The sequence below is a fragment of the Triticum urartu genome, chromosome 3 (assembly GCF_003073215.2).
Source record: "Triticum urartu cultivar G1812 chromosome 3, Tu2.1, whole genome shotgun sequence".
Classification (NCBI taxonomy): Eukaryota; Viridiplantae; Streptophyta; class Magnoliopsida; order Poales; family Poaceae; genus Triticum; species Triticum urartu.
In genome coordinates, this window is record NC_053024.1 from 501,753,155 (window position 1) to 501,776,562 (window position 23,408).

Below are 23,408 nucleotides of genomic sequence, written 5' to 3' on the forward strand. Positions count from 1 at the left end.
GAACTCTTCCCCGACACTTTGCTGGATCGTAGTCCGGGGATCATCATCAAGCTAAACGTGTGCTAGAACTCGGAGATGCCGTAGTTTCGGTGCTTGATCGATCGGGCCGTGAAGACGTACGACTACATCAACCGCGTTGTCATGACGCTTCCGTTGTCGGTCTACGAGGGTACGTAGATTACACTCTCCCCTCTCGTTGCTATGCATCACCATGATCTTGCGTGTGCGTAGGAAATTTTTTGAAATTACTACGTTCCCCAACACAAATCGACTGGGATATCTCCCTCAGAGTTGCATCTCAAAGAATATTCCAAGTGAAGAATAAGTTCCGCTCAAAGGCGAATGCAAGCACATGCAGAAGATAAACCAAGATCGGATAAAATCTCAAAAGTTTCAGGATGAAGATAAAAGTACTCGGGCGTCAGGACTGAAGGAGTTTAACGGTTACAAAAACCACTCGGCATTCCGAGGAAAATTTAAAGCAAGTTTAAGTATCAAGTTTGTTCACTCGGCAGGAGGAGGACTCGCAGGCTCGACGAACTCGTCCAAATCAATCCTGTCAGCGATCCGAGTGGCGGCAGCAATGAAAGTCTCCATGAAGGACTGGAGGTCGTGCCTTTTTGTGTTGGCGACCTTGATCGCCGTCAGCTTCTCTTCTCGAGCTTCTTTGTAGTGGACCCTGACCAGTGACAGAGCTACGTCAGCACCGCATCGAGCAGAGGACTTCTTCCATTCCTGCACTCGACCAGGGACCTCATTGAGTCGAGCCATCAGAGACTCGAGATCATTCTGAAGCATTGCCCTGGGCCAGAGTGATCCATCAATGCGTGACACCGCCACCTTCAGACGGGCAAGATAACTTGTAACACTGGCGACGCGGGATTCCAGTCAAAGCACATTCATGGCAGCCTCGTCGCCGACTGGAGAAAGGATAGGGTCCAAGCCCGTCTCGATCCGTCCAGTCCCCTCTTCAAAGTTTTGGCAGAATTCTGCAGAGTCAAGGAGTTAATGAGTCGACTGGTCAGGACTAACTTGCAAACAGTAAAACAGTCGGGTAAAAAGGGGGTACCTTCGAGCATAAGAAAGAGTTTCTTGGCGAGAGCTTTCAGATAAGCCTCCAAATCGTTCCTCCTACGAGTCATGCTTTCCAGATGGTCGTTCAGAGCCACTTTATCTTTTTTCAGACGAGTCACCTCTCGATTGGATTCAGTGAGAGATGACTTCAACTTGTTGATTTCTTCCTCTAGCGCTCCGACCGAAGCCAGTTTCTGGTCAACAAGGACAGTCTTCTCCTGAGCCTCCTTCTGTGCAGCTGCAAGGTCCAAGTCCTTTTTCTCCAGGGCCAGCCTCATTTTCTCTGCAAAATACACATTTAGATCAAACAGAAGAATGAAGAGATAACTTCAAGGATGGCCAAGATAAGCAGTCGACAGGTCATTACCTTCCGTACCAGCGACTTCATCTTGAGCCTTCTTTAAGTTCCGTTGAGCCAACTCCAGGTCAAGGTTGAGTTGCCTCTGCTTTTCCTCAAATTCGGTGAACTTGGAGATAAGCGTACAAGAATTCTACAGTGAGTAAAAGACATATCAATCGACAAGATCAAAGATTATTTACTTCCGAATGAATAAAACTGCAAGACTACTCAGACCCCAACCGAGTGCCAGCAGTCGACTGCGGTCTCGGGGACTACACCCAGTGGGTACACTTAGCGTGCCCCCACTAGTTCTAATTCCACTCGGCTGGTCCGCCCAGACCAAGTACAAAAAAGAAAGAAAGAAGTGCTCAGACCCCAACCGACTGCCAGCAGTCGACTATGGTCTCGGGGACTACACCCAGTGGGTGCACTTGGCGTGCCCCCACTGGTTCAGATTCCACTCGGCCGGTCTGCCCAAGCCGAGTAAAAAAGATGATAAAGCACCTAGTGGGTGTACAATCTTGAAGTACAAGACAATGAAAGATTGCGCGAAGGAAAATATTCATGTAGCATATCCTAAAAGAACAACTTCAGTCGGGAGTTAACTTACCTGGACATTGGCTCGAAGAGCCGCGCTGGCGTCATAAGCAGCCTGACTGCTTTCGTGCACCGCCTTCACCCGCTCCATCATTATGCCAGCCTGACGAATGGCCTCCGCAGCGGCGTCCAACTGGCTTTCTGGAACATGATGAGTGGCAAAGAAGGGGATGGATGGTCCAGATGCAGCGGCTTGGAGATCTGAGGCATGAAGTTGGATGGTCGAAACAAGCTCTGGTGCAGTCAATGATGCGGGGCGCGCACTTGACACTGGGTCAACAAAGGTTACAAAAATCTTACTCGCATCTTCGAGCTGTTGAACTACCCGCTCCGCCGCCGGCTCCGACTGGGATGTCTTGCTAGCTATTGCCTTCTTCTTCCTGGGCCTAGGCGGCACGTCCTCGTCATCATCCGGAAGCTCAATGACATTGGGAGGGGCTGCAAAGAAATCAGTTGACCCTAGATGAGTCACCAGAATTTAATCGACCATACAATCGAGAACAAGATCACGAGAATTGTACCCAGGTTGGAGGTGACTGCATCTTCCATGTCCTCGTCTTCATACTGGCGAGTGGGAGTCCCAGAGGTGGCATCTCTGCAAATTTCAATATTCAGTCGGTCACGTTTGTTACACCGAGTCAACCAAAGAATCAGGTCAGACTATTACCCAGAGATAGTAGGAATGACCATTTTGATCTTGGGCAAAGCCTTCAGAGGTTTGGATGACATGGCCTTCAGTGGTTTTGGAGATGGAGGAGGTGCAACTTTTGATTGCTTCGGTGTCTTCTCAGTCGGCACTGGAGAGGATGTCCGATGACGCTTTGAAGACTGCCCAGTCGGTGCGGCCACCGTGGCGTGGAGGCTTTCCGGGTCGTGAGTGTGCTTGGACCTTTTTTCTCTGCGAGGAGGCGAGTCGACCTCTTCTTAGTCACTCGGGTCGCCGCTCTCCTCACCATCCTCCTCGCCCGAGTGCCACTCGCCGCTATCGCCTCCACTCGGCTCCTCCTCCTCCGAGTCCTGCTCCTGCTCTCCGTTGGGCATTGAATACATCTCAGTAAGAGCCTGAAAGGTAACAAGCAAAGCAAAAAACAGCTAGTCGTCAACAGGCGGTTACATGATTAATCAAAAAAGTACTCGGCAATCCAGAGTCAGACCTCGTCTGGCTGGCGCGAATTGTCGAATGGAGCGACCCTCCTGGACCCCCTGGGGTTATCCTTGTTGTCTGTGATGCCTCTCAGCCACTTCTCCACCGTGCCCTCGTCGATCTCCTCCGGGTGGATCTGAGTGGAATCCGCAATGCCCGAGTACATCCACATTGGATGATCGCGAGCTTGGAGCGGTTGGATGCGTCGATTGAGGAATACCTCCAGCAGATCCATACCGGTCATGCCGTCCCGGACGAGTTGGACCACCTGCTCGACCAACACCTTCACCTGTGCTCTCTCCTCTGGGATCACTTTCAATGCGGAATGCTTCTCGACCCGAGCCATGGAAAAGGCAGGGAGCCCAGTCGACTGACCTGGAGTCAGCTGGTCTTTACAATAAAACCAGGTCGACTGCCAACCCCGGACCGACTCGGGAAGGATCATGGCTGGGAAAGTGCTTTTGTTCCTCATCTGAATCCCAAGACCCCCGTACATCTAAATCACGTGTGTTTTCTTGTCACTCGGATTGGCCTTCTTGACCGACTGAGAACGGCAAGTGAAAATGTGCTTGAAAAGACCCCAGTGTGGCCTACCACCTAAGAAGTTCTCGCACATGGATACGTAGGCGGCAAGATATACGATGGAGTTGGGATTGAAATGGTGAAGTTGTGCTCCAAAGAAGTTCAGGAATCCCCGGAAGAAAGGATGGGGAGGCAGAGAAAATCCACGGTCAACATGAGTTGCAAGGAGAACGCACTCACCATCACGCGGATGCGGTTCGGTCTCTCATTCCGAGAGCCGTGCCGATTCATGGGGAATCACCCCCCCCCCCTCGACCAGATCATTGATGTCATCTTGGCTGATCGTAGACCGGATCCAGCCGCGCGGCAGGCCGGATCTCGACAAGGATCTGCCCCGGCTGGACCTCTTTCCCTTCGCCTTCGTCATCGCCTTCTTTGCACGCTCCAAGGCCACCGTCTTCTCCTTCCCCATGGTCGCAGGCGAAGCTCGAACGGAGCAGCGGCACTGAGGGCGGAGGTGGAGATGGCAGAGAAAGCAGAAGAGAAAGGAAGAAAATGGAGGAACGTTGTGCACGAAATCCAATCTGGCACCTTATATGGGACCGCTTCTGAGTGGCTAACATGTGGGGCCAGACGATCCAATCAAATCCCGCAACAATCGCGGGCGAGGTACGTGGCAAAAAAGGTGGCGTGGTGATCGAGGTGGCCTCGCCTCGTCCCATCCGATTACTGCGGACTCCTCCGTCTCGCGCGCTTCCCCAAATACAAAATCCCACAATATCTGTGCACAACAAGGCAACTTGTCAGGCGGAGGATCGTTTCCATATCGACACTCAGAGCATTGCAGCAAAAGTTCACTCGGCAGAAACCAAGAATTGATCAAGGCGACTGAGAAGAAGTTAGGATCATCATAATTTTTCGGTTGATCGCAAATAAGATGATGCCGAAGCATGGAAATTGAATCAGAAGAATTCTTAACTCCTTCCCACTCAAGCCCCGAACCATTCGGGGGCTAATGATGAAGCTATGTACCTAGGGTAGGGTCACAGGTCTGACCTAGACGCCCTCCCCAAGGTCACCGCCCTAAAGCCAGAAGCATTCGAGGGGTATCATCATCCACTCGACTAAAGACATTCCACTCAGAAGAATCTATGACACTCGACCATCACAGAAGCTACTCGACGTACAAAAGATCTAAAGCCACTCTGCACAAACAATGGTCGAGCATTTACTCATAGAATTAATTGTCATTTATATCACTTAATTGCTAGCGTTACCAGTAACGTTCCACTCTTAATGTACATTGAAACCTGTGTAACGGAGGGGAGCTGGGGTCCTCGCGCACTCTATATAAGCCACCCCCTCCTCTGGGACAAGGTTCGCATCTTTTGTAAACTCACACACGCATACAATCCAGTCGACCGCCTCTGGGCACCGAGACGTAGGGTTGTTACTTACTCCGCGAAGGGCCTGAACTCATAAACTCGTGTGTACAACTACTCCATAGCTAGGATCTTGCCTCCTCATACCTACCCCCCATTCTACTGTCAGTCTTAGATCCACGACAGGCCAGGCACGGGCCTCGCGGGCCGGCGGCGGTCGCCATGTGGCGGGTGCCGGTTGGCTGCGGGCGGCGCCGAGGACGCGTCCGGTCTGATCCGTACGTGTCCGGTGGCGGAGAGGAAGCGGGGCTAGGGTTTGTCTGCGCGAAAAATCGGGGAGGGGCACCTATTTATAGGTAGGAGGAGGTAGGAGTGTCCAAATGGAGTGTAGTTTTCGCCCACACGATCGTGGTCCGACGACGGAGGACATGAGGGTGGTTTGGATGGGTTATTGGGCCATTTTGGAGGGGCGTTGGGCTGCAACACACAAGAGGCTTTCCCGGTTACCCAGTTAACCGTTGGAGTATCAAACGGACTCCAAATGGCACGAAATTTGGCAGGCGGTCTACCGGTGGTATACCAAGGCCACTTGGAAAATCTCGGTCCATTCCGAGAACGTTTAACACCCGATCACGAAAAGAGACAAAAGGGGTACGCCAGTGCGCGTGGGAGTGTTGGATTGCGAAACAGACAACGGGGAAAATGCTCGGATGCATGAGACGAACACGTATGCAAATGAGATGCACATGATGACATGATATGAAATGCATGACATGAACAAAATTCAAAAAGAAGACAAAAACCCAACCACGAAGGGAATCTCATAACTTAGAGCCGAAAAAGGCAAGAGTTGGAGTTACAAATATGGCAAGTTACATCCGGGGTGTTACAATTATTTTCATGAGCCACAAGCATACAATTTTTATTACTCCCCACATAAGCAAATTTCTTCTCATGAATAGTAGTGGGAGAAAACTCAACAAAATAACTATCATGTGAGGCATAATCCAATTGAAAGTTAAAATCATGATGACAAGTTTCATGGATATCATTATTCTTTAAAGCATACATGTCATCACAATAATCATCATAGATAGCAACTTTGTTCTCATAATCAATGGAACCTCTTCCAAAATAGTGGAATCATTACTAAATAAAGTCATGACCTCTCCAAATCCACTTTTATAATTATCACAATAAGATTCAACATCCTCCAAAATAGTGGGATCATTACTTCCTAAAGTTGGCACTCTTCCAAACCCACTTTCATCAATATAATCATCATAAATAGGAGGCATGCTATATCAAAATAAATTTGCTCATCAAAACTTGGGGGACAAAAAATATCATCTTCATCAAACATAGCATCCCCAAGCTTGTGTCTTTGCATATCATTAGCATCATGGATATTCAAAGAATTCATACTAACAACATTGCAATCATGCTCATCATCCAAAGATTTAGTGCCAAACATTCTAATGAATTCTTCTTCTAACACTTTGGCACAATTATTGGAATCCTTATTTTCATGAAAGACATTAAAAAGATGAAGCATATGAGGTATCCTCAATTCCATTTTTTTAATTTTCTTTTATAAACTAAACTAATGATAAAACAAAAAACAAAAAAGATTCGATTGCAAGATCTAAAGATATAGCTTCAAGCGGTAACCTCCCCGGCAACGGCGCCAGAAAAGAGCTTGATGTCTACTACACAAACTTCTTCTTGTAGACGTTGTTGGGCCTCCAAGTGCAGAGGTTTGTAGGACAGTACCAAATTTCCCTCAAGTGGATGACCTAAGGTTTATCAATCCGTGGGAGGCGTAGGATGAAGATGGTCTCTCTCAAGCAACCCTACAACCAAATAAGAAAGAGTCTCGTGTGTCCCCAACAAACCCAATACAATGGTAAATTGTATAGGTGCACTAATTCAGCGAAGAGATGGTGATACAAGTGCAATATGGATAGTAGATAATGGTTTTTGTAATCTGAAAATCTAAAAACAGCAAGGTAACTAATGATAAAAGTGAGCACAAACGGTATTGCAATGCGTTGAAACAAGGCCTAGGGTTCATACTTTCACTAGTGCAAGTCCTCTCAAAAATAATAACATAATTGGATCATATAACTATCCCTCAACATGCAACAAAGAGTCACTCCAAAGTCACTAATAGCGGAGAACAAACGAAGAGATTATGGTAGGGTACGAAACCATCTCAAAGTTATCCTTTCTGATCGATCTATTCAAGAGTCCTTAGTAAAATAACATGAAGCTATTCTTTCCGTTCAATCTATCACAGAGATCATGCTAGAATAACACCTTAAGACACAAATCAACCAAAACCCTAATGTCACCTAGATACTCCAATGTCACTTCAAGATTCTGTGGGTATGATTATACGATAGGCATCACACAATCTCAGATTCATCTATTCAACCAACACAAAGAACCTCAAAGAGTGCCCCAAAGTTTCTACCGGAGAGTCAAGACGAAAACGTGTGCCAACCCCTATGCATAAGTTCACGAGGTCACGGAACTCACAAGTTGATCACCAAAACATACATCAAGTGGATCACATGATATCCCATTGTCACCACAGATAATCACGTGCAAGACATACATCAAGTGTTCTCAAATCCTTAAAGACTCAATCCGATAAGACAACTTCAAAGGGAAAACTCAATCCATTACAAGAGAGTAGAGGGGGAGAAACATCATAAGATCCAAATATAATAGCAAAGCTCGCGGTACATCATGATCGTATCACCTCAAGAACACGAGAGAGAGAGAGAGAGAGAGATCAAACACATAGCTACTGGTACATACCCTCAGCCTCGAGGGATAAATACTCCCTCCTCGTCATGGAGAGCACCGGGATGATGAAGATGGCCACCGGAGAGGGATTCCCCCTCTCCGACAGGGTGGCGGAACGGGTCTAGATTGGTTTTCGGTGGCTATGGAGGCTTCTGGCGGCGGAACTCCCGACCTATTCTGCTCCCCGATGTTTTTAGGGTATATGGATATATATATATATAGGCGAAAGAAGTCGGTTAGGGGAGCCACGAGGGGCCCACGAGGGTGGGGGGCGCGCCTCCCTGCCGCGTGGCCACCTCAAAGCTTCCTTGACTTCAACTCCAAGTCTCTTGGATCACGTTCGTTCCAAAAATCACGCTCCTGAAGGTTTCATTCCGTCTGGACTCCGTTTGATATTCCTTTTCTACGAAACACTGAAACAAGGGGAAAACAGAAATTGGCACTGGGCTCTGGGTTAATAGGTTAGTCCCAAAAATAATATAAAAGTGCATAATAAAGCCCATAAACATCCAAACAGATAATATAAGAGCATGGAACAATCAAAAATTATAGATACGTTGGAGACGTATCATCTCCCTCTACCTCCCCTGGTCCGATCCGACGAGGGTCGTGACAACTTGGTATCAGAGACTCGTACGATCCGCCACCGCGCCTCACTCCCTCGATCTGATTGTAAAATCCATCGCGAAAGGTGTTGGGTTGCTCTGGCGATCCGATGCCAAATCATGAGCGGGGTAGGCTTGATTTGGGGCGGCCACGACGGCGCCGTCGTCGACTCCATCGGCCCAGACCAAGTTCATGCTCCAAGCCATGGAGGGGGTACATAAAACCTTGGAGGAATTACTTGCCAAATTTTCATCGCTCTCGACCGAGGTGCGGCAACTTAGCACTCAGGTGGCTGATTTCGGCGAGGGATTGGATACGGTCAAGCGAAGACAGGCAACAGACGCGACGACACGGGCGGCTCCTTCGTCCTCCACCGTGCATCCAGTCGCGTTGTTGGTCAACAAGGGACCCCAACTCCTCAATGTTCCATATCGCCCACCGCTCGTTCCTGTTCGTCGCGATGAGCACCAGGAACATAAAGTCTCGCCACCGCAGTCACGGCGCCCCAATTATCGTCACAAGCCGCCGAAGCATGACTTCCCTCGGTTCGGTGGTGATGCCACGCGCCTCTGTTTTGACCTCTGCCACACCTATTTTGAGTTGTATCAGACACCGCCGGAGCATTGGGTCAGTACGGCCGTGCTCTACATGGATGGTCATGCATCACTCTGGTGTCAGGCGTACAAGCGTATGCATGGTCTGGGTGATTGGCTCACATTCATGGAAGCAGTTCAAGCAGAATTTGGGCAGGACGAATTCGATGCTCTGCTGCATCGCCTCCATCACCTCAGGCAGACCTCCACTGTTGCTGACTACAGATTTTCCTTCGAGGCAATTATGTACCACCTAATCGCTCTGGACCCATCCTTGAATCAGAAGTTCTTTGTCTCAGAGTTTATCATCGATCTACGGGATGAGGTCCGCATAGGAGTGCGCCAGCATGCGCCGACAAGCGTTTCCAGAGCAGCAGCACTTGCCCGGTTTCAGGAGGAAGAATCTGAACACTGCAAGTCACGGGGTCGTCCACCAGTATATACTCGCGCCATCCCTCCACCACCGATGCCCGCAATGGCTCCTGGACCAGTACAACCCCACATCGATGGTGCTAAGTGAGGCCCGTATGATTTTGGCCGCGAACGACAACTATGGAAATTCAGGCGAGCCAATGGCCTGTGTTTTAAGTGCGACGATAAGTATTCCCGGGAACACAAGTGTAACAAGGTGGGTCAGCTTCTGACCATTGAGGTGGGCGATCATGGTGAGCTTCTATCGGATGATGCCATACGTGCTCTTGAGCTGCTGGATGAAAATACAGAAGAAGAAACAATTTGCTGTCAAATTTCCGTGCATGCCGTAGCAGGAACAGAGTCGTCGGGCACAATGAGGTTAAGACATTAGTTGGCAATCAGGTAATGTTGTTGCTGGTGGATTCGGGCAATACCCACACGTTCATCAATTCAGCGTTTGCAGAGCGTGCCGGTAGTAAAATTCAGAATGTCAATCCTGTCATAGTGAGGGTAGCTAGCGGAGAAATCCTGCAGTCCAAGCAACAAGTATCTCAATTACAGTGGTGGTGTCAGGGACACACTTTCAGCACCGATATGCGGTTGCTTGAGCTCGGCGCTTATGATGCAATTTTGGGAGTCGACTAGCTCGCTCAATTCAGTCCTATGAACTTTCATTGGTGACTCAAGACCATGGAATTCAGACACGCTCATATGAACATCAAACTGCAAGGTGTGCGTACTCTGACAGAGCCGACATTGATAGAGATACATGCCGAGCAGTTGACTAAGTGGATTCAAGGAAATGAAGTGTGGGCATTGTCAGTATTGCATCCTGGGCACAAACCAGAGTTATCTGACAATCACACTGTTGGAAATATGCCCTAGAGGCAATAATAAAAGCATTATTATTATATTTCCTTGTTCATGATAATTGTCTTTATTCATGCTATAATTGTGTTATCCGGAAATCGTAATACATGTGTGAATAACAGACATCAACATGTCCCTAGTGAGCCTCTAGTTGACTAGCTCGTTGATCAACAGATAGTCATGGTTTCCTGACTATGGACATTGGATGTCATTGATAACGAGATCACATCATTAGGAGAATGATGTGATGGACAAGACCCAAACTTAAACATAGCACAAGATCGTATAGTTCGTTTGCTAGAGTTTTCCAATGTCAAAGTATCTTTTCCTTAGACCATGAGATCGTGTAACTCCCGGATACCGTAGGAGTGCTTTGGGTATACCAAACGTCACAACGTAACTGGGTGACTATAAAGGTAGACTACGGGTATCTCCGAAAGTGTCTGTTGGGTTGACATGGATCGAGACTGGGATTTGTCACTCCGTATGACGGAGAGGTGTCGCTGGGCCCACTCGGTAATGCATCATCATAATGAGCTCAAAGTGACCAAGTGTCTGGTCACGGGATCATGCATTACGGTACGAGTAAAGTGACTTGCCGGTAACGAGATTGAACGAGGTATTGGGATACCGACGATCGAATCTCGGGCAAGTAACATATCGATTGACAAAGGGAATTGCATACGGGGTTGATTGAATCCTCGACATCGTGGTTCATCCGATGAGATCATCGTGGAGCATGTGGGAGCCAACATGGGTATCCAGATCCCGCTGTTGGTTATTGACTGGAGAGTCGTCTCGGTCATGTCTGCTTGTCTCCCGAACCCGTAGGGTCTACACACTTAAGGTTCGGTGACGCTAGGGTTGTGAAGATATGTATATGCAGTAAACCCGAATGTTGTTCGGGGTCCCGGATGAGATCCCGGACGTCACGAGGAGTTCCGGAATGGTCCGGAGGTAAAGAATTATATATAGGAAGTGCTGTTTCGGGCATCGGGACAAGTTTCGGGGTTATCGGTATTGTACCGGGACCACCGGAAGGGTCCCGGGGGTCCACCGGGTGGGGCCACCTATCCCGGAGGGCCCCATGGGCTGAAATAGGAGGGGACCCAGCCCATAGTGGGCTGGGGCGCCAGCCCTACTAGGCCCATGCGCCTAGGGTTTCCACCAAGGAGGAGTCCAAGTGGTGGAAGGCACCCCGAGGTGCCTTGGGGGGGAGGGAAACCCTCCCCTGGCCGCCGCACCTAGGAGATCAGATCTCCTAGGCTGCGCACCAACCCCCCCTGGCACCCCTATATATAGTGGGGGGGAGAGGAGGGATTTCACACCAGCCCCTGGCGCCTCCCTCTCTCCCCGTTACGTCTCTCTCTCGTAGTCACGGCGAAGCCCTGCTTCTGTGACGCCCTGCATCCACCACCACGCCGTCGTGCTGCTGGATCTTCATCAACCTCTCCTCCCCCCTTGCTGGATCAAGAAGGAGGAGACGTTTCCCGTCCCGTACGTGTGTTGAACGCGGAGGTGCCGTCCGTTCGGCGCTGGTCATCGGTGATTTGGATCACGTCGAGTACGACTACATCATCACCGTTCTTTTGAACGCTTCCGTGCGCCATCTACAAAGGTATGTAGATGCATCCGATGACTCGTTGCTAGATGAACTCCTAGATGATCTTGGTGAAACGAGTAGGAAAAATTTTGTTTTCTGCAACGTTCCCCAACACACACACCCCCACAGTTGCAAGCTCTCTTGGATGAATATGCTGACATTTTTCATGAACCAACCACATTACCACCACACCGTGAGTTCGATCACGCTATTCATCTCAAGCCCGGCTGCTCTCCACCCAATGTCCGGCCGTACCGTTACTCGCCACTCCAGAAGGACGAAATAGAGCGTCAGGTTGCAGAGATGCTAAAAGCTGGCCTCATCACTACGAGCATCAGTCCCTTTGCTGCACCTGTTTTGCTCATGAAGAAGAAAGACGGTACCTGGCGTTTCTGTATAGATTATCGCCGGCTCAATGACATTACCATCAAGAACAAGTTCCCGTTGCTTGTCATTGATGAGCTCCTTGACGAACCGGCTGGCGCAAGTATTTCTCCAAGATTGATCTACGGGCAGGCTACCATCAAATACGGATGCGCCCAGAAGATGAACCAAAAACGGCATTCAAAACTCACCACGGCCACTTCTAATTTCGTGTGATGCCCTTCGGGATGACGAATGGCCCACCCACTTTCCAGTCTCTATTGGAAAAGGCAGTGCCTAGGAGGCGCTAGGCAATGGCCAAACGCCTCGCCTAGGGCATAAATGGAGGTCTAGGCAGGGCAAGGAAGGAATTGCCTACCCAAGCAAGAAATCATGCCACATACTACACTAATATGCCAAACGGTTTATATTCCAATGTTAGTAGATGGTAAATAACTTATTTATATGCCCTAAACTAATATCAACACTCATATAATAATCACAAATACACTACGAATAAAAACTATATTACCGCCTAGGCCATGCCTAGGGCGCTTAGGCACCAGCTAGGCACTAGGCGAAGGCCAACCGCCTCGCTTACGCCTACCGCTTTTTCCATCCTTTTCCAGTGCTTGATGAATTATGTCCTTGCACCAGGAACACGCAAGTATGTCATCGTTTTCCTGGATAACATATTCACTTACAGTCAATCACTTGACGAGCATCTACTGCACCTACGAGAAGTGTTTGCTTTGTTGCATCACCATCAACTCTATGCGAAGTTATCCAAGTGCTCATTCGCTCAAACATCAATCAATTATTTGGGTCATGTAATATCAGCGAAGGGGGTGGCCACTGAAATAGATAAGACTGATGCTATTCAATATTGGCCACAACCGTCTTCCCCAACTAAATTAAGGGCTTTTCTGGGCCTCACTGGCTACTACCGTAAATTTGTCAAGAACTACAACATTATCACAAAACCACTGACATCTCTCTTGAGCAAGAAAGGTTTTGTTTGGACCGATGCAGCAACAACAGCTTTTCTGGAACTGAAACATGCCATGGTCACAACACCGGTGCTCGCCCTGCCCAATTTTTCCTTGCCATTTACAGTGGAAACAGATGCATGTGACACCGGGATTGGAGCAATATTATCTCAACAAGGCCACCCGATCGCTTTCCTCAGTCGCGCGCTCGGGGTCAACAACCTGAAACTCTCTGTCTACGAAAAGGAATTCCTTGCAGTAATGATGGCCATTGATCGCTGGCGCCCCTACCCGCAGCGAGGTCAATTCACTATTCTGACATATCACAAAAGTCTCTGCATGCTCGGGGAACAACAACTTGGCTCAGAAGTTCAGCGCAAGGCCATGGCCAAGCTGAGAGGTCTTCAGTTTAAATTCAAATACAGACGAGGCATTGACAATAATGCGGCGGACTCTTTGTCCCGTGTCGGCCATTTGTTCACAGTGACAGCATCATCCACTTGTCAGCCTTCCTAGATACAAGAGGTTCATAATTCCTATCAAACTGATGCCAAAGCAACTGAGTTACTCCAAGCATTGATTGTTCATAGTCCGGACGATCATGGTCACGAACTGGATAGGGGTATGATCAAGTACAAAGGCCGTTTATGGATTGATGACAATGCTGCATTACAAACCAAATTAATCGGCGAGTTGCACTCAGCAACAGTGGGAGGTCACTCAGGGATCCGGCCTACTTATCTCAGACTGAAGAATCTGTTTTATTGGCCTGGGATGAAACTTCAGGTGGAAGAATTTGTGAAGCAGTGCGCGGTCTGTCAACACGCGAAGCATGAGCACACACATCCCTCGGGCACTCTGCAACCTTTACCAATACATGCTCGTGCTTGGAGTGACGTCACAATGGATTTCATCGAAGGTCTGCCGCGATCAGAGGGCGTGGATGTTATCCTTGTAGTGGTGCATCGTTTGACCAAATATGCGCATTTCATGGCGCTGCATCACCCTTTCACAGCTCCGCTGGTGGTTCAGTTTTCCTCGACGACGTCGTCAAGCTGCATGGGGTGCCAGACTCAATTGTTTCTGACCGGGATAAGATTTTCACGAGCGCATTTTGGAGGGAGTTGTTCGCGCTCGTCGGCACCAAGCTGCTATACACCACAACCTATCATCCTCAGACGGATGGGCAGAGTGAGCGTGTCAACCAGTGCCTAGAGCATTACTTACGTTGTGCTGTCCATGACACGCCGCATCGCTGGAAGCATTGGCTGCACATGGCAGAATTCTGATACAATTCCAGCCATCACAGTGCTCTTGGGTGCACGCCATTCAAGGCCCTCTATGGTGTGGAACCCAATTTCGGAGCCCTTCCAAATCTGTTCACAGTCAAGACACCGGAATCCATCCTGGAACTAGCCGCCGAGCACCAACAATTTACGGACATGCTGAAAGCACACCTCCTCTGTGCCCAACAACGGATGAAGCATCACACGGACCGCAAACGTACAGAGAGGGAATTCACAGTGGGGGAGCAGGTCCTTCTAAAATTGCAGCCATATGTGCAGTCCTCCGTCGTCAGTCGGCCATGCCCGGAGCAGGTCCTTCTGAAATTGCAGCCATATGTGCAATCCTCCGTCGTCAGTCGGCCATGCCTCAAACTTGCTTACAAGTTCTTTGGCCTCTACAAGATCATCAGTTGGGTGGGATCGACATCCTACAAGCTCGAATTGCCCCCGGAAAGCAAAATTCACCCGGTTTTCCATGTGTCGCAGCTCAAGCCGTCCACGCCGGACTACTCTCCAGTCTTTAATCAGCCGCCGGCGCCACCTGATCTCACAATTGGCAACTTGGTGCCGCAAGCCATCTTGGAGCGTCGTTTGGTCAAGCAGGGGAACACGCGATTCTGCAGGTCTTGGTTCATTGGCGCACCTTGTCGCCGGCGAGCGCGACATGGGAGAACTACAATGTTCTGCGGCAGCGTTTTTCGGACATCGATCTCGTCGCGGGAGCTCCTTCCCAAGGAGGGGCGAATGTCACGCCCTCCTCTCCTGCTGCAACCATAGACAAGACGGCGGACAGCAAGGCACCCTGGTGCGACTACGGGAGAAGAACGACAAGGGCCCACGTGCAAAGGATGAAGACTAGTCTTCAGTTAGGTGGGTGTGTATGACTAGTGGGGCCCAGGACCATCAGGGTTATATGCGTGTGTGAGGCCATAGGCCGGGCAGCTTGTATTCTGAATTCAGTCGAACTCTGTACTCTCTCTCTTGCTGAACAAGTCCCTCACCTGTCCTTCGTCTACCTCGATCCCCTTCTCCTTGATCTCCCTCTACCTCCCCTGGTCCGATCCGATGAGGGTCGTGACAACTACCTCAACCACTGGTCAAAATTTACACCTTCCAAAACTCAGATTTTGGATTCCATCAAATCGTACCATACGACATAATTATGACCGAAAGGAATCGAAAGCTTTTGCAGAAACATAATTAAATTACAAAAAAATTACACACCACTCTTGTGGACAGATGACATGAATGTTCGGGTCACGCTCCTAACACTGGGCGGGGAAGCACGGTTGCTGTATCTTTTTTCAATATCCAGGGGTTCTCTAGCCAGACTTCATTATTCTTTTGTCTCTGATGGGCAGTGGAACAGGTTTTTGAGCCACATGCGGGTGCTCTGATCCTTTGTACACCTTGAGGTGGGTAAATAGTCTTCTTCCCAGCTGCAAAATGGTCCAAAGGTTGAGAAGATCACAGAAAGAGTAAATTTGGCGAATTGAGAAAACTAGCACTTAACAGGAGAGTAGGCAGATTCAAAGGGTTTAGAAACACAAGATATTTTCTAGCTAACATGAGCGTTTCAGAGAACACAATCCAATACTTGTTAGCCGGGTCATCTGAGCACTTAAGTTAAGAGCAAATATTTTGGTAATTCCACATTCATGCCAATGGCAAGGTAAAACTTGTTGGCAATATTTAATTAAATAAACTTATCTGCATTTCAAATTCATGGTAATACAAATAAAACTTTGGGGCACACAAAATACCTGATGCAACCAATTAGGTAAGAACTAACAGATGCCAAAAGATGATTTCTTACCCTGCCCTTAGGAAGCATGCCACGCACAGCATGTTCGATAATTCTCTCCGGAATCCTTTTCTGAAGCTGATCAAAAGTTTCTTCTTTCATTCCACCGGGCCGTCCAGAGTGCCTTTTATAGAGCTTCTGTGACCGCTTTTTACCAGAAACAGCAACCTTCTCTGCATTAACCTATGTAAAACACATAGTTCAGTATGTCAGCTCAGCAATGTACAGTAGTTTCTGTAATGAAAAGTCACATTAATATGATGATATAATCTACTCCCTCCGTCCCATAATGTAAGACATTTTTTGACACTAGTATAGTCTCAAAAAGCGTCTTATATTATGGGACGGAGGGAATAGGTTTCAAGAATCAAGATGGGTTTAGGTGCTTATTTTTTCCTCCCGCTAATGTTATGAACTTATTTGCCTTGAAGAAAACACTGTGCTACGGTATTCTGTAAACACCATACAAACTACTTCGGTACGTACCACAATAACAAAAGCCCCCATGTCCACACTTGGAGTGTATGTAGGCTCATTTTTCCCTCTCATATGCACTGCGATAGCAGATGCTAGCCTGCCAAGAATCTTGTCCTCTGCATCAACAACATACCACGTCTTCTCGGTAGTTACGTGATCTGCAGCCTTAGGGTACCATGTTGTGTTCCATATGTCCTGCGAATTAAATTGATTGATCAGATTACTACACAGAAAAGGTTACACACACACACACACACACACACACAAGCAAGCAAGCAAGCCATGATACCAATACACCGGCAGAACATAAACAAGATAGTCATGCTGAGGTCTTAATGAGCATAAGCACTAAACAGAAACATGGGTGGCCACGATGAGCCAATGCCGCATTTGTTTACCAGATGTACGAGAACAAAACCATTTGTACCATATTAGCTTCGTTCTTGTATTAAATTCTTCTTTCATTTCCATGAATCTTCGTTCACCACGAACTATTGGCAGCTAATTTTGACAGTTTATGTATCATCATAAATAAACTTCGTGGTTTGAATTAAAACCACTACACTTATTTTGGAGCGTAGGGAGCCATGAGCATTGTATAGTGACATGTGAGTCTGTGATAGACTAATGATGCAATGGATTGATGAAACTGAAAGGAGCCATTTGAGAATTTCAAACCGAAAAATGTCATATAGCATAACTACTCCTTTCCTGAATATGAACTGCAGCACTAGGGAATAGGAGAAAGAGATAAGAGGGGGGCTCGTACGGGTCCGCAGAGCTCGTCGCCCTCGAACATGAAGCGCTGCTCGCGGGGAACGAGTGCGGAAAGAGGCTGCCGCTTCTGCTTGTCGCTCTGCTCGCACCGCACCGTGAGGCCAGCCGGGACGGCGCGGCGGGGCGCGGGCCTCGCCGCGCGGCGGTGGCGCCTATCGCCGGCGAATGCGGAGGAGAGGAGCGCGGAGGCGGAGATGGCCGTAGCCATTGCAGCGGCGGTGTCCGGACCTAGGTCGGGGGTGGGTTCACTGGAATGCCACTGGCATTTCCTTTCGGGGAGGCGAGGCGGGGAGAGTGGAAGAGGATAAGAAGGGGATAGAAGGAGAGAGGGAAGGAAAGAGGAGGAGGGATGGGCTTTGCTCATGGGCTTCCAAGGAAAACGAGTAGGCCCATGCATCCCCTCCCTCCTCAAAAAAAAATTGCCAGTACAACCTTACTATATTTTCCCATTGTCAACAAAGAAAAAAAAAAGCCCTAGCTGACCTTCACTAGGTTTTTGTGGCTTAGGTTGGATCTCCTGGCCTCCTGCTCGCCTTTTCGGCTTTCGGAGGTGGGGGGAACTACGGAGCAACGCTCGGGGTCTAGTTTGTTTTTCATCTACGTTTGATTCTTTTACGGCAAAGTCTCGACGTTGAAGACCATGTCATTCGTGGTCCTATCCGCATCACGATGCGACCTACACGAGGAAGGGGTTGTGGTGTTTTGGTCCCGCAGATCGACGACTCCCATTGTTGAGGATTGTCATCCGCACTTCGGCCTATTTTTGGCGACGGTGATGGTGGTATTGTCAAGAATGTTCTTATCACCAGAGATTCTTTCTTTTGTGCTTCCGGTCTTCTTCCCCGACAGTACGACAACAAAGTATCAGTTTGGCAACATTTCTCGTAAGGGGTGTTGCCTTCAGCCATAGTGTGTCCAACAATCTTAGGTTCTACTGTGCTAGGAGTGTGTGGCTCATACGACTCTTTAAACCTTTTGAGGTTATTTGGGCGCGTTCAACAATCTTAGGTTCTTACGTGTTATTAGGAGCTATTCTTTAAACCTTTGAGGTTAGTTCAGCTTGTGGATGTTTGGTCTTCTGATGTTTCTGCACTAGATGTATCAAGGGAGGAAAATTAAGATGCAAGAGAAGAATGTAGAGTCGACAACTACAAAGGACATGATGCAATTTTTTGTTTTATCTTGGCTTTTTGTTGTTTCTTTTAATTTTATTTTGATCTGATATACTTTGTCTAATTTATCAATAAAGACATACTGTTTGCTCAAAAAACAACCTTAATTTTTTCATGTCATTCTAAAGAAAAACAAACAGTTCTCCCTAAAAAGGGGCTAGGTATGTTCTCTAGAAAAAGAAGAAGAGGAGTTTGCATAGCATGGTTGGAGCTTGGAACAGATGACAGTAAGTACATTCTGGTAGATATGCATCTACTTGGACTACTGAAATACAGTTTGTAACAGCGTAAACCATAGCAAAAGAGTTCGTTTCTAATTTTCATGGATAAGATTGCACTTGAAAAGTAGAATAGTTGGGAGGTAATGTTCATACTTGTAAAATGGAACCAGAATAGTGCTCCTTCCAACCAAAAGAAAACGTGATTTGTACAGGTAATAATGTCAACATACAGAAAAGCAACAGCTTTTGACGTGTAACAGGTGCAAGTCCTTGTACAACCAAGTCATGATGTTTCTCGAGGAAGAAAATCAAAAGAATAATTTACAACAAAACTGTGGATCAAGACAAGTGGAAGCCTAGAACCACGTAAACCACCGGTTAGTTGACTGTCCGCAAATGAACAAGAAGAAAGGTCATGCCGTGGAAGAATCTGAATTCGTCTGTGTAAGGGGTTTTACTTTCCTTGTGTGACCCAAACTGTTCACAAGGTCCCTTCGAGTGCACACAGGAAACATGTTGATTCCTGGCATGTTTAGACGCCATAGTACATACGGAAAACTGAGTTGATCCCGAGATGTGAAACGAACAACTTCATTGAACCAAGCACACATGAAATGATTCGTCAATGGGGTCAGCTCCCTCACAATGATAGAAGCTTCAGCCAAAGCTGAAAGAAAACAAAAGGCTTGGTCATATTCATACCACAACCATGCTTCAGCAGAAATTAGCCTCGAGAAAAAAAATCCACATGTGCAAGTTAAATTAGTCAAAATTAAACGCATACCTTTTAATCCATGTAGTCTTTTTTCATCTGGCATGCCGTCCTGACGATATTGAGTTAGCTGAACCTCTACTTCTTCAGGAGTAGCCTTGTGCTTTTGAACAATCGCTTTCCCCTCATCATAAATGTTAGTCCGTGCTCCATGTTCAGAAATAGCAAAGGTAGAGTTTGTCCTCCAAAGAAGTGCTTCAAGCACTCCTATTGGATCTCTTCTGAACTGGTATTTAGAGTCTACCCATATAGAGTAACTTGCTTCTGGGAAAAGTCGGTGAGTCAACATCTGCAAAAATGATGCTATGCATTTTACTACCAGAATGTACATAGTTATGCAATCCCACATGTAAAATTAAGGCAAAAACACAAATCAGCAGATTTAACATCTAAGCGGTTCACTTTATGAGGTGGCATAACTGAAGTTACTATTACCAAATAACAGAAATAGCGAATACGGCTCACATTTTACAGAGAGACTACTACCTCAGTCCTGGTTTATTAGTTCCCTTTGTATTTTGGGTCATATTTTGCCCATGATTTTAACTAAGGGCAGCCCGGTGCATGTAGCTCCCGCTTGCGCAGGGTCCGGGGAAGGGTCCGATCACTTTGGGTCTATTGGACGCAGCCTTTCCCTACATTTCTCCAAGAGGCTGTTTCCAGGACTTGAACCTGTGACCTCATGGTCACAAGGCAGCAGCTTTACAACTGCGCCAAGGCTCCCCTTCCTTGACCATGATTTTAACTAATAAAATATAAGTTACACATAACAAAAGTTATATCATTGGAAACTATGTTCGAATACGAATCCATTGATATAATTTTTTATGACATCCATTAGCATTTTGTTAGTTAAATTTATGGTCAAAATTTGGCACAAAGTACGAAGGGGATCAATAAACCAGGACGGAGGTAGTACTTTATTAGGTCAAATCCCACATGAGCTAGTATTTTGAGAATATGGAAGCTGGCACAATGGACTATGACAGCTGCAGATTTACCTTCGGTATTTTCCCATTTAAACGTTGATCCACAAAGGGGAGATTCTTGACAACAATGATACGCCACCTTCCTATCATTTCATTGTCGCCAGTTAATTTTCCTTCAGCTTCTTGAGTTGATAGTGTGACCGCATCCCAGAAAGCCACATAGCAGACCTGCTTTATCATAAGTCAATCCATCCTGAATCCTCAGAGCCATCACATGCGATGGTTTACACAGAAACGACATTTCTGAGAATGCTGAATGCTCAAATACCTTTCCAATAGAAGAATTGACCATTCCAATAGGTTGATATAGATCATCCCCGCCACCGAATGCGCAGGTAGACACAACAACTTTACAGGTTCTCATGTATCTGACATCATCATCCGAAATTTTGAAACCGCCATTGTCACTATAGAAACCACAGTGCACACTAACAGTCTCATTCACCTGGAGAAGTAGTGAAACACATTAAATAGGTCTAAAATGGCATAGGTTTGTAACCGCAAAATAGTATGTTAGCCAGCATAAGAACCTTGAAGCTCTCTTCTCTTTCAGGAACTGTTTGGAATCCTGTAAACAAATTGAACCTGGTAGCTTCTGCGTGCTGCAGTAAATAGGTAGAGTTTGCCTCAGAGTGGTGTGAGTCATAGTCGTCATCGTCAGTTTTGTATATAATCCTCTTGACCACAGCATCAAGTCCCGAGCCTTCATGAAATACCAAATTTTCTATACTCTTCGGGCTAAGAACCTTCAGGCACGCTGTTAACATCAAGAATACAAAACTAATCAAGTCCTTATTTAGTACATAAGCCAATAATAGTCACTCAGCCAAACAAATTTGACATGATACATGCTCTCTGATTTTTTGGAACAACTTTACTTAAGTATGGACATGCGATTTGACTTATCAAGATCCAAACATCTGGTTTGTAAGAAACTAAGAAGACTTCGAGAATCATAATCCTATTAAGGCCATTTCCCAATGTGCACGATCTGCTAAGTCCAAATCTCCAGTTGCCATGATACTTTCCAATGGTTTGTGCAGATAAGTAGTCTAAGACACCACCATAATCTCAGCACATTCTGCAATACAGCACTCGCATTATCAAATTACTACGAAAGCCGACTCTTACAGTCCAATTTCTCAAATCCGTGGTAAACTTTATTGGGAGTTGGGAACCACAAGAGCACGGGGAATTTGGGGACGAGCTAGAGTAGATCGAAACGGAGTAAGGGACTCACGCTCGCGCACGCCATGGACGAGGCGCGTGGTCGGGTCTAGGCGGCCAAGGCTGCTCGATACTGGCGGGGCGGGGCTCGGAGAGGCACGGAGCCGGGAGGCCTCGAAGAGTAGCAGCGCGACGGCCGGGAGGAGCAGGAGGATAGGCCACCACCGGGCCACGAGCCGCACGGCGCGCTGCCCCAAGCTGCGCACCACCTTCCGTCGACCGGCGCGGGTACGCCGGGGCGCCGCGGCGCCGTCGTCGTCAGATACTGTGATGGAGATGCTCCGGATCGTCGACGACGGCATCGGGGGAAGCGGTGGTGGCGAAGTGGTGGCGCAGGTGGGTTTGCCATTCACTGGGTGGGCTTGAGCTCACTGGAAGCTGGTATGGGCTGGGCTTGTGGTGTGGTACGTTCTGCCTGCGCCCTGGATCCAGCTCATATCGCCAGCTTCATTTTGATTGCCGGCATTTCCTATTTAGCGCTGCAGGCGCCCGTTACAGTGCAATTTGCAAACGGGCGCCTGCAGCAGTCCAAGCTGGGCCGGCCCACTCTAGTTTTGTGGAAACGTTAAAAAGTGAGAGAACTTGGAACCGAACCTACGCCGGACTCGTTACGATTGCTGCGCTCCAACCACTACGACATGGCGCTTGTTGTGTGCTAAGTTAAGTCGCTCTTTCTTTTAATTTTATTTCTTCTGGTTCGTGAATTCTTGACGGTTTTATTCGTTTTTCCATTTTTTTTTCTTTCTTTTTTGTTTTTTTAATGCGTGATTTTTTTAAAGAATGTCATGTTTTTTTAAATCGTTGTACTTTTTCAGATTACATGAACTGTATTCAAATTCGATGAACTTTTTCTGATTTCGATGAACTTTTTTTAGATTACATGAACTTTTTTCAAATTCGATGAACAATTTTTTTAAAATCGATGAACTTTTTCCAGATTACATGAACTTTTTCAAATTTGGCAAACTTTTTCTGAATTCGATGAACTTTTTTCATATTACATGAACTTTTTTTAAATTTGATGAACTTTTTTCAGATTACTTGAACTTTTTTAAATTCAATGAACTTTTTCTAAATGCAATGAACTTTTTTCGAATTCGATGAACTTTTTTCAAATTCGATGAACTTTTTTAGAATCTAATGAACTTTTTTTTGAATTCGATGAACTTTTTTTTGAATCCGATGAACTTTTCTTCGAATTTGGTGAACTTTTTTCAAATTCGGTGAACTTTTTTTGAAAATCGATGAACCTTTTTCATTTTTTTAAACTTTGCTTAAAATTTGATGAACTTTTTTTCGAATTTATGTTTTTTTAGATAATTTATATTGAGTATATATTAATGTTTTACTGCACGAAAAGCTTAACTAGAAC

The 23,408-nt window shown here is 47.0% G+C and overlaps 2 protein-coding genes across 2 annotated transcripts; both read right to left on the reverse strand.

Annotated features, from left to right (window-relative positions):
• Window positions 1-15,700: 15,700 nt before the first annotated feature.
• On the reverse strand, window positions 15,701-17,966 carry LOC125544599 (50S ribosomal protein L13). The gene is made up of 4 exons (XM_048708336.1): window positions 17,648-17,966; window positions 16,888-17,073; window positions 16,414-16,584; window positions 15,701-16,036 (listed from the first exon to the last, which is right to left on the reverse strand). The coding sequence occupies exons 1-4, from the start codon at window positions 17,861-17,863 to the stop codon at window positions 15,920-15,922; spliced, it is 690 nt and encodes a 229-aa protein (XP_048564293.1). The 5' UTR covers window positions 17,864-17,966; the 3' UTR covers window positions 15,701-15,919.
• Window positions 17,967-19,181: 1,215 nt separating this feature from the next.
• Window positions 19,182-22,391, reverse strand: LOC125544600 (probable hexosyltransferase MUCI70). Its single transcript, XM_048708337.1, has 6 exons — window positions 22,050-22,391; window positions 21,340-21,566; window positions 21,078-21,254; window positions 20,822-20,977; window positions 19,833-20,109; window positions 19,182-19,715 (listed from the first exon to the last, which is right to left on the reverse strand). The coding sequence occupies exons 1-6, from the start codon at window positions 22,336-22,338 to the stop codon at window positions 19,462-19,464; spliced, it is 1,380 nt and encodes a 459-aa protein (XP_048564294.1). The 5' UTR covers window positions 22,339-22,391; the 3' UTR covers window positions 19,182-19,461.
• Between the last annotated feature and the right edge of the window lie 1,017 nt (window positions 22,392-23,408).

Bases quoted from the DNA above. Each gene is read 5' to 3' on its own strand.
- LOC125544600 (XM_048708337.1), bottom strand. From the start codon at position 22,338: ATGCCGTCGTCGACGATCCGGAGCATCTCCATCACAGTATCTGACGAC. The intron at 21,255-21,339 runs GTTCTTATGCTG...CTACTTCTCCAG, and splicing joins AAAGAGAAGAGAGCTTCAAG to GTGAATGAGACTGTTAGTGT. The intron at 19,716-19,832 runs GTATGCGTTTAA...GTTTTCTTTCAG, and splicing joins AAGACTACATGGATTAAAAG to CTTTGGCTGAAGCTTCTATC.
- LOC125544599 (XM_048708336.1), bottom strand. From the start codon at position 17,863: ATGGCTACGGCCATCTCCGCCTCCGCGCTCCTCTCCTCCGCATTCGCC. The intron at 16,585-16,887 runs GTACGTACCGAA...TGTTTTACATAG, and splicing joins TGGGGGCTTTTGTTATTGTG to GTTAATGCAGAGAAGGTTGC. The intron at 16,037-16,413 runs GTAAGAAATCAT...ACCATTTTGCAG, and splicing joins GCATGCTTCCTAAGGGCAGG to CTGGGAAGAAGACTATTTAC.